This window comes from Muntiacus reevesi, chromosome 9 (assembly GCF_963930625.1).
Source record: "Muntiacus reevesi chromosome 9, mMunRee1.1, whole genome shotgun sequence".
Classification (NCBI taxonomy): domain Eukaryota; kingdom Metazoa; phylum Chordata; class Mammalia; order Artiodactyla; family Cervidae; genus Muntiacus; species Muntiacus reevesi.
In genome coordinates this window covers 6,711,726-6,722,776 of record NC_089257.1, presented here as the reverse complement: position 1 = coordinate 6,722,776, position 11,051 = coordinate 6,711,726, and the positions used below count along the sequence as shown (strand labels likewise).

Sequence of the window (11,051 nt, the reverse complement as noted above, 5' to 3'; positions counted from 1 at the left end):
TGCATCCTACTATAGATGAAACTCAGAGAAGGTAATGGCACCCCACTCCAGTACTCTTGCCTGGAAACTCCCATTGATGGAGAAGCCTGGCAGGCTGCAGTCCATGGGGTCGCGGAGAGTCAGACACGACTGAGCGACTCCACTTTCACTTTTCACTCTCATGCATTGGAGAAGGAAATGGCAACCCACTCCAGTGCTCTTGCCTGGAGAATCCCAGGGACGGGGGAGTCTGGTGGGCTGCAGTCCATGGGGTCGTACAGAGTCAGACACGACTGAAGTGACTTAGCAGCAGCGTAGATGGAACTAAACACAGTTCATCGAAAAACCCTCAGGTTCCTCTACGAAACATTTCCAAGTTTCTCCTCTTCATAGTAGTCACAAAGATAATTTGCAATTGCCACTCTTTTCCAAGATTAGTGTCACAGTGATTTCTTTTTAGTTGTGATTTTTTTAATTGGAGGATAACTGCTTTACAACATTGCGTTGGCCTCTGCCACGCATGGACATGAATCAGCCACAGGTGTATGCATGCCCCTTTCTTCCTGAAGCCCCCTCCCCGCTCCCATCCATCCCGCCCTCTAGATTGTCACAGACCACTGGGTTGAGCTGTCTATGCTCGTTCCCACTTGCACTGAACTGAATGCCAGATGACATTTATTTCAATTCCTCAAAGAAAGTGTATATGTTTTCTTCTATTACCTCAAGGGGCACAGGTCCTGGAGATGAGACATGAATTCTAAACCATAATGAGTATCACCCTATTTACTTCAAATCTGAACGCGTCACTTTAGACCATACCTTCCTCATGGCGATTTTCATCTCCACGTTTCTCAGGGTGTAGATGAGAGGGTTCAGCATGGGGCCAATCACAGTGTAAAACACCGAGATGTCCTTGTCCTTGTTCGCGCTCCCTGCAGGCAGAACGTAAGTATAGATACAGGGCACGAAGAATAACACTACAACTGCTATGTGAGAACCACACGTTGAGAGAGCTTTTTTTCGCCCTGCAGAAGAATGTGCTCTAAGGTTATATAGTATGACTATGTAAGAAGCTACTAGAACAAGAAATATGACAAGCATCACCATTCCTGAATTTGCAATCACTAAGATACTCACAACATGAATATCTTTGCACACCAGTTTCAACAGAGGCTTCACATCACATAGGTAGTGATCTATCTGATTAGGACCGCAGAAAGGTAACTTGAGTACCATGAGAAGTAAAGCAAGAGAATGCCAAAAGCTGACAGCCCAGGCCAGGACGATCAGCATGTTGCACCTCTGTCTGTTCATGCTGGTCATGTAGTGCAGGGGCTTGACGATGGCGACGTAGCGGTCAAAAGCCATGGACACCAAGAGGAAGAGCTCCACACCTGCCAGCAAGTGGGCAGTGAAGAGCTGGGTCATACAGCTGTTATAGGAAATGTTTTTTCTTGCTGCAGCTAAGTCCCTGATTAGCCTGGGGACCACCGTGGAGGTGTAGCTGACATCCATGAGGGAGAGGTGACAGAGAAAGTAGTACATGGGCTGCTGCTTTAGATGGCTGCAGATGATGGTGAGTAAGACGATGACATTCCCCATCAAGACAGCCAGGTAACAGAGCAGGAACAAGGAAAAGAACAGTAGCTCCATTTTCTTATTTCCCCACAACCCTATGAAAACAAATTCTGTGACATTGTTTTGGTTTTCCATGAGGTTGAGTAGAGTTCAGGACACACAGCAGAAATTCAATTCATCTGAAACAATAGAGAGCACAATACATCTTTAATTGCATATTTAAAGTTTTGGATTATTTTCTTGTACACTGAGCAAAGATGTAGGTCACAGAAAATTTACTATAAGCAATCTATCATTTGATATCAAGAGAAGCACATTTCAAGCAATATTTAATAAAATATTAATTATGACTGGAATTGTAACAACCCAACCAAGAGGTGGTATTCTGATACTCATTTTAATTATTTATAAAATAAAAGCAAGAGGTTTCAGTAATTTGCATCAAATCATTAAGAGATTAAGTTGCAATCAAACTGAGATGAACCTGACTCTCATACCAGAGTTCATGCTCTTGGGAGCTATGCAACAACGTTCACCAACCATGGAAATTTCAGCTTTTATCCATCTCTGTAAAAAATATAAAGTCATTCTCCACCCAAGCCTTTAGCCATCTATGTAATGGCCATTTATATGTTTAAGAAAATCTCTCCACTTCTCCACATGCATGTATTTCAAATACAATGTCCCAATTTTAGATTAACATTCTATACATTCAATGGAACTAAATACTATTTTTGAAATTTTTGAAAAATGCTTTTAATCATGGCAGAGCATACCTGTATTGGTAGAAAATAGTCTCATTAACTCTCCTTGTAGGCATGTGTGATAAAGATTCAGAACACAGAGAGGCTGGAAACAGAGAAGTTAAGCATACTGTGAACCATCTGAATAAAGGAAGAAAGTTATTGTTATGTAAAAATTCACTTTAACCTTAATTTCAATAAATATATATTTCAGAGGTTTCTGTTGATACTCCTTAGAGCTAGTAGCTTTTGTTTATATTTTGGGGTTGTTTTTTTCTTTTTTTTTAACTGGGTGAACTCAATACAAAGAATTATTTAGTTAAATACTTTAGAACAGTGTCACCGTTTGGATGTAGTACATCAAGGAGAACAGGGTGAATATGTTGAAAAAAATCACCTTTTACCCAAAACCAAATGTTCTCCACAGTAAAAATCATTGTATCAAATACTGTTAATTGCGATGAGTTGTTGTTTGATGGCATCATTGAGGAACAATGTGACATGCTAGATAGATCCATCATCTAATGATGCAGGCTCACATGTCCTGCTGGATTTTTGTTGAGCACTAACAGCTCATCCCCTCTGAGCCTTCTTCAACTGGTAAGTGAAATGAGTACTGCTGGATCTATTTGTCTTACAGCAAGAACAGAACGTGAAATTCATACAAAATATACCCAATACAATGAGCTTGCGATTCTAACTTTTCAACTACAAAGGACAGGACTCCAACAAATATTCACAGGAAAACCAATGGTTCTATAAGAAATTATACACCAACACCTACATCAGTTAATGGTTGTATCTTTAGATTCTATTCTGCCACAGGAAGATTTATTGAAGAACTTTTATTAGATTTACAGAAGCTTAAGGAAGAAACACAGGTATTGGTTTAAGTTTGCTCTGTGTACAAATGGAGAGCTTAGCAAAGTACTTCTTTGTTTATGAATTGAGAAACCTAGTCTATGTTTATGCGGAAGACTCTGTCACATGATATAAACAAATTTAAAGACATTTTTAAATTAAAATTATAATAGAAATTATAGAAAAACTAGAGAACCAGAACTGTAGAAAATGCAACTCTTGGTTTAGCATCATTTTTAAATAGTAGTACAAGCCTCAGCAACCCTTAATATTTGAATCAGGGCTGCAGTACTTAATACAGACTCATGGAAAAAGATCCTTCAGCGCAGGCCTTATTCTTCTGGTCTTCCTTTAAACCAGGAACAAAAACAACTGTGTCTCGTCCCTTTGTTTGTCCTGCCCTGCTCTCGCTCCCTTTCTCTCCCTGCAGCCAGCCCCCACACATACCACCATCACCCAAATACATATTTAGATACCAAGGGCTTTGAGAGTGTAGGAAGAATATTGAGTCCAACTTTTCACATACCTTTCAGTTAAGGTGTTTCTTCCAAAAACCCCTCCTTCAACCTTTAAATTGTTAAAAAAAGAAAAAAAAAAAAAAAAAAACAATGAGGAATAGTTTGCAAAGATATATCAAACTACAGTTTGAGAGAGAAAAAAAGCACTTAAGCATATTAAGTAAAGGGAATTATAATTAAGGTCATGAGAGAACATGGACAGTGTAAAATCCCAAGGGCAGTTGGATAAAATTTTTATCAAAATTGTAAATGCTTATCATATCAATAATAAAGTAAAAAATCATGATATTAACATGTGAGGTTTTCATTATTTTCTGTATTTAGAGGAAAGTGTTGAGATGAAAAGAGATCGTTAAAAGTGTCGTTTTCTCAGTCGTGTCCCACTCTTTGCGAGCCCATGGGCTGTAGCCCTCCAGGCTTTCTCCTTGGAATTCTCCAAGAAGGAATACTGGAGTGGGTTGCCATGCCCTTCTCCAGGAGATCTTTCCAATCCGAGGATCAAACCAGTTCTCCTGTATTGCAGGCAAATTCTTTACCATCTGAGCTGCTAGGGAAGCCCAAATGTTGGAGCACTATATACTAACTAAATGATCTGGGCAAAATACTAAAAAATTTTCATTTACTGACCATTTCATCTTTACCACCACCTAGTAAGGTGTATAAAAATTCAATTACTATGATCAAAAATTATGTAAAAATTTTCTAAATCCCAATTATTTTTATATAAATTTAATGTACATACATGTAACTAATCATAACACTGATTTCTGCAAGATTTTGCTTTTATTTGAAATATTAGGTGATTTTTCAGGCTGTTTGTTTTTATTTCTCTGAGACTGTTCTTTGAAACAGCAAATAGATAAAGAATACATCTGACCTTCTCAGGAACTGTCCATCCAAAAGAACATTTTAGGAAAGCTTTGCTATATACAATTCGGATTAAAAGCACACCAAAGGAAAACAGGAAAAAACCAAAAAAGTCCCACAGGCATTTTACAGCAGCCAGTGTGTGTAAGGTCATAATTAAGAACAAAGCTACTAATATTAATGACATCTATAAGAGAGGTTTGAGATTTCTTTCTTTAATCTCTTGAGGGTTATATAGGAATGATTCAATAACTTCATAGTGTTATAATACCAATGAAATGTTATGGATACTTTTCTATCTCTCACTTCTAAAATAATTTCCTCAGAAACAGTTTGCTGACATTTACCAAGGTATGTATAATACACATTTAATATGTTTGATATCTTTATTACTTAATTGTGTAAATATGGTAAGAGATAATCAGGACATTTATACTTCCCAGATACACTTCACATTATTATCACAATTTGGAAATTATTTCTCAGTGTTTCTTTCCTCCCACTCGAAGTTTAGAAGCCATGAACAGCAATTTGCGCCAACAGGTATCATGTAGTATGAGGTAGCGTTAGACAGCTGGGGAGAAAGTCACAGTCCGTTTTTCTTTCTTTAGTTTTTTGGGGTTTTTTGCTATCCTTTTTCCCTTTCCATCCCATTGACAAGAGAGAAAGAAGGGTGTCAGTGCAAACTAGGGAATCAGTGGAGTAAATTGCGGTCCTTAGTTTCTATTTCTTATCAAGCAATTTTCAAGGGCCATGCAAGATCCTTCTAAAGTTTTATCTATTTTATAATATATTTTTCCTTGTTAAAATGCTCATTTCCATGCTATAGACTCTCTATACGCTAACGTATGTAACTCTTACTAGCCACAGTGCATCTCATATGAGTTGTACTCTCCTCACAGCCGTCAACATGTAGAAATAATCTCAGTATAATCACCTTCAATTGTGGCACTTGACTCTGTCTTCTCCTTGCTGCTTGATACTAGGAAGCAATAAAAGTCTTTAAATGCAAGTTTGATTAAATAATAACAGTCTTTCAAAGATCAATACAACTGATAATATCTCAAAATAAGGAAAAGAGGGAGAGAGAAGAAATAAGAAGAGAATGAGAGAAAAATAGAAACAAAATACTTAAACCAAGAATGAAATAATGTACAGCATTGCAGAATCTACATATATTAACACGGTGGTAGAAAATATTTTTTAAAACATTTTTTAGAAAATCATAGAATCTAATAAAAGATATAGAAAAGCAGAATTGTTCTATATCAGCTAGAGAAATTAAATTCATGGCTAAACTTCTTGCCAAATATAACTTCTGGCCCAATTAATTTAATAATAATTTATCATGATCTTGTGGAAATTATCCCAGGAATAAAAGACTCAAAATGCAACAGTGTAATTCACTATATTAGCACAATAAAGAGAATAATCACAAGGTCATTTCAATAAATGCATGAAGTTAATTATAATTTAAAACATTAAAAAAAAAATTTCCACATATATATATATATATATATATATATATATATGTATATAATATTTTCAAAACATTTCAGCAAATGAAAGGGAATTGCTTAATCTAATATAGCAACTGTATAAGACCTATAACTACCATCACTTATATTGGGGAATATTCTGTAAGTTTGGACCAATAAAAGACTGTCGGCTCCTATTCCTGGATTAAATCCTAAATTCTATTACACTGCAATAAGGTAAGAAAAAGAAACATAAGACATATAGATTCAAAAGGTAGGAGTAAAATTGTAACAAATACACATATATGCAGATAGAATGGTTATATGGTAGAAAATGCTAAGTGCTCTGTAAAGAATCTAAGGTGGTGCTAGTGGTAAAGAACCCACTGCCAATCCAAGAGACAAAAGAGACAAAGGTTTGATCCCTGGGTCGGGAGGATCCTCTAGAGGAAGGCATGGGAACCCACTCCAACATTCTTACCTGGGGTATCACCATGGACGGAGGAGCCTGGCAGGCTACAGTCCATGGAGTTTCAAAGAGTCAGGTACAACTGAAGTGAGTTAGTGTGCATGCATCAATTAGTTAGTTTCGCAACTTCACAGGATATAATTTCAATACAAAAAAATAAATGCATTTCTATAATAGCAACAATTAAAAACTGGAATTAAGATCAACATCTACATAAGATATTAATTAAAAATATGAAACTTGAGAGATAAACATACAATAATATATACTTGTAGAACGTCTAACCTGCATATCAAAACCAGAAAGTATTTCTTAGAAAAATTCGGTACATAAATAAGTGAAGAGATATGCCTTATAGGTGAATTATAAGACTTACTCTATTTTTCCATTTGCTTTTTTAAATTTCAATGCAGCTTCAATAAAATAAAACAGAATAATCAGAATAAATCAATAATCCCATTCTGAAGTTTATATAGAAATTACAAGTTTAAAGAAACCTAGAATACTTTCAAAAATCTTTTATGACCACAATAAAATCAACCACAGAAACAAGAAGAAACAAATTATGTAGACCAAACAACATGGTACTGAAAAGCCAATGGGCTACTGATGAAATCAAAGAGGAAACTAAAAAATACCTTGAGATAAATGATAATGAAAGCACAACCATACAAATCCTATGAGATGCAGCAAAAGTGATTCTTAGAGGGAAATTCATAGCAATACAGATTTTCACAAAACAATAAATATCTCAAATAAACAATCTAATCTACCACTTTAAAGGACTGGAAAAAGAAGAGCAAACAAAACCTAGATTATGTGGAAGGAAGGAGTAAAGATCACATAGAAATCAACAAAATAGAGATATAAAATAATAGAACAATAATAAAACCAAGAGCAGGTTCATTGAAAAGATAAACAAAATAGACAAACCTCCAGCCAAACTCATGATGAAGACAGCAGAGAAGATCCAAATAAACAAAATAAGAAATGAAAGATGAGAAATAACAATCAAAACCACTGTAATAAGAAAATACATAAGTGAGTACTAAAAATAATTATATGCCAACAAATTGAACAAAGTAGAGGAAATGGGCAAATTTATAGAAACATGTGACACACAAAAAAGAATCAAGGATAAATAGATAAATTGAACAGACGTATCACTAGAAGTGAAATAGAATCTGTGAAAAAAAATTTTTTAAAAACTCCCTGAAAAAAAAAAAAAGTCCAGAGCCAGATGGTTTCATTGGGGAATACTATCAGACATAAAAGAACTTACACTAACTGTTCTCAAGCTCTACAAAAACATTGAAGATGAAGGAACCCACCCAAAAGCATTCTATGAAGCCATGATTCCACCAAAATCAAAGTCAAAGATAGTACCAAAAAGAAATTATAGTCCAATATCTTTGATGAATACAGATGCAAAAATCCTCAACAAAATATTACAAACCAACTTCAACAGTATGCATAAGGTCATCCACCACAACCAAGTTGGATTCATACAATGGCCACAAGGATGGTTCAACATACATAAATAAATTCATGTGATATACCACATCAAAAAAAGAAAGGACAGAAAACACTCAATTCTTTCAATAGGGGAAAAGGTATTTGATAAAATTAAAGATTCATGCATTATACAAACTCAAATTTGATATATAGAAAGCATCTCAGCATAATAAAAGCTATTTATGACAGTTCAGTTCAGTTCAGTCATTCAGTCATGTCTGACTCTGCGACTGCATGGACTGCAGCAGGCCAGGACTCCCTGTCCATCACCAACTCCCGGAGTTTGCTCAAACTCATGTCCATTGAGTCGGTGATACCATCCGACCATCTCATCCTTTATCATCCCCCTCTCCTCCTGCCTTCAATCTTTCCCAGCATCAGGGTCTTTTCTAATGAGTCAGTTCTTCGCATCAGGTGGCCAAAGTATTGGAGTTTCAGATTCAACATCATTCTTTCCAATGAATATTCAGGACTGATTTCCTTTAGGATGGACTGTTTGGATCTCCTTGCAGTTCAAGGGACTCTCAAGAGTCTTCTCTAGCCCCACAGATCAAAAGCATCAATTCTTCTGCACTCAGCTTTCTTTATAGTCCAACTCTCACATCCATACATGACCACTGGAAAAACCATAGCTTTGACTAGACGGACATTTGTTGGCAAAGTAATGTCTCTGATTTTAATAAGCTGACTAGGTTGGTCATAACTTTTCTTCCAAGGAGCAAGCATCTTTTACTTTCATGGCTGCAGTCACCATCTGCAGTGATTTAGGAGCCCCCCCAAAATTAATTCTGTCACTGTTTCTACTGTTTTCCCATCTGTTTGCCATGAAGTCATGGGACCAGATGCCATGATCTTAGTTTTCTAAATGTTGAGATTTATGCCAACTCTTTCACTCTCCTCTTTCACTTTCATCAAGAGGCTCTTTAGTTCTTCTTCACTTTCTGCCATCAAGGTGGCGTCATCTGCATATCTGAGGTTATTGACATTTCTCCCGGCAACCTTGATTCCAGCTTGTGCTTCATCCAGTCCAGCATTTCTCAAGATGTGCTCTACATATAAGTTAAATAAGCAGGGTGACAAGATACAGCCTTGAAGTACTCCTTTCCCGATTTGGAACCAATCTGTTGTTCCATGTCCAGTTCTAACTGTGGCTTCTTGACCTGCATGTATATTTGTCAGGAGGCAGGTCAGGTGGCCTGTTATTCACATCTCTCGAAGAATTTTCCACAGTTTGTGGAAAAGATGGGCATAAAGGACAGAAATGGTATGGACCTAACAGAAGCAGAGATATTAAGAAGAGTTGGCAAGAATTCACAGAAGAACTAGACAAAAAATGATCTTTGTGACCCAAATAACCACAATGGTGTGATCACTCACCTAGATACTACATCCTGAAATGTGAAGTCAAGTGGGCCTTAGGAAGCATCACTATGAACAAGGCTAGTGGAGGTGATGGAATTCCAGTTGAGCTATTTCAAATTCAAAAAGGTGCTGTGAAAGTGCTGCACTCAGTATGCCAGCAAATTTGAAAAACTCAGCAGTGGCCACAGGACTAGCAAAGGTCAGTTTTCATTCCAATCCCAAAGAAAGGCAATGCAAAGAATGCTCCAACTACCGCACACTTGCACTCATCTCACACGCTAGTAAAGAAATGCTCAAAATTCTCCAAGCCAGGCTTCAACAGTACATGAACTGTGAACTTCCGAATGTTCAAACTGAATTTAGAAAAGGCAGAGGAACCAGAGATCAAATTGCCAACATCTTCTGGATCATTAAAAAAGGAAGAGAGTTCCAGAAAAGCATCTATTTCTGCTTAATTGACTAGGCCAAAATTTGACTGTATGAGTCACAACAAACCGTGGAAAATTCTTCAAGAGATTTAACACAGTAGCCCAAAGATATTACACAGTCTGACCTCAGGTGTGCAGTGGTAAAGAATCTGCCTTCCAATGCAGGAAAGCTGGCCATGGATTTTTACCTGGTGTGTGGCACAGGCCTTCAGTGGTAAAAAGTCTGGGTCATTGTTAATTCTGATTGGATGGGGTTGTTGTAGTTTTGTATTGATTTTAATTTTCAATAGTGATCATAGTAAGTGGAGATCTGTGGGAGCTATTGTATTTCAAACATATTTTTTCTTATCTCCACTGAGGAGTAGCAGTCAAATTCCTCTTAGTAATCAGGATCAATAACCCAGTCATCACCCTAATTTACTAATTTGCCTGTTGACTCAGGGGCAAAAGCAGCCCAATGTGGTCAGACAAAAGTCTTAGCTCTCAGTTCAAAAGAATCTCTTTGCAGCAAGAGGAACCAAGATGGCGGAGGAGTAGGATGGGGAAACCACTTTCTCTCCTAGAAATTCATCAAAAGAATAACTGAACGCAGAGCAAACTTCACAAAACAACTTCTGATCGCTAGCTGAGGTCATCAGGCGCCCAGAAAAGCAGCCCATTGTCTTCGAAAGGAGGTAGGACAAAATATAAAAGATAAAAAGTGAGACAAAAGAGCTAAGGACGGATATCCGACCCGGGAAGGGTCTTAATAGAGGACGTTTCCAGACACCGGGAAACCCTCGCACTGGCGGGCCTGGGGGAAGTGTTTGAATCTCGGAGGGCAACCTGACTGGGAGGGATACAATAAATAAAACCCACAGATTATGAGCCTAAAAGCAACTCCCAGCAGAAAAGCACCCCAGACGCCCGCATCCGCCACCAGCAAGTGGGGGCGGAACGGAGAGGAGCGGGCGGCATTGCTTGGGGCAGGGTCCGGGCCTGAGTGCCCTGAGGACAATCGGAGGGAGCTTTTGTGAGTTCCCAGCTTGAACTGTGGGAGAGCAAAGAGAGAGAAAATTAACCGGCCCGAACACACTGCCGGCCGTTCACAGAACAAAGGGACCGAGAAAGTCCTGAGAAGAGCTCGCAGGCTGCGGACCGGCCCAGCCCCGCCGGAGGCAGGAGGCAGGGGGAGGGGAAGGGGGCAGGCTGGGCCCCAAGGACCGCATCCCCTGCGGCACTGCAGACGGGCCTCCGCCTTCTAATCAAAGACC

At 38.0% G+C, this 11,051-nt stretch overlaps 1 protein-coding gene across 1 annotated transcript; it reads right to left on the bottom strand.

The window, feature by feature from the left end:
* Window positions 1–762: 762 nt before the first annotated feature.
* On the bottom strand, window positions 763–1,692 carry LOC136174670 (olfactory receptor 4P4-like). The gene has a single exon (XM_065944844.1). It carries the CDS (start codon window positions 1,690–1,692, stop codon window positions 763–765), a length of 930 nt encoding a protein of 309 aa, XP_065800916.1.
* Window positions 1,693–11,051: the final 9,359 nt, after the last annotated feature.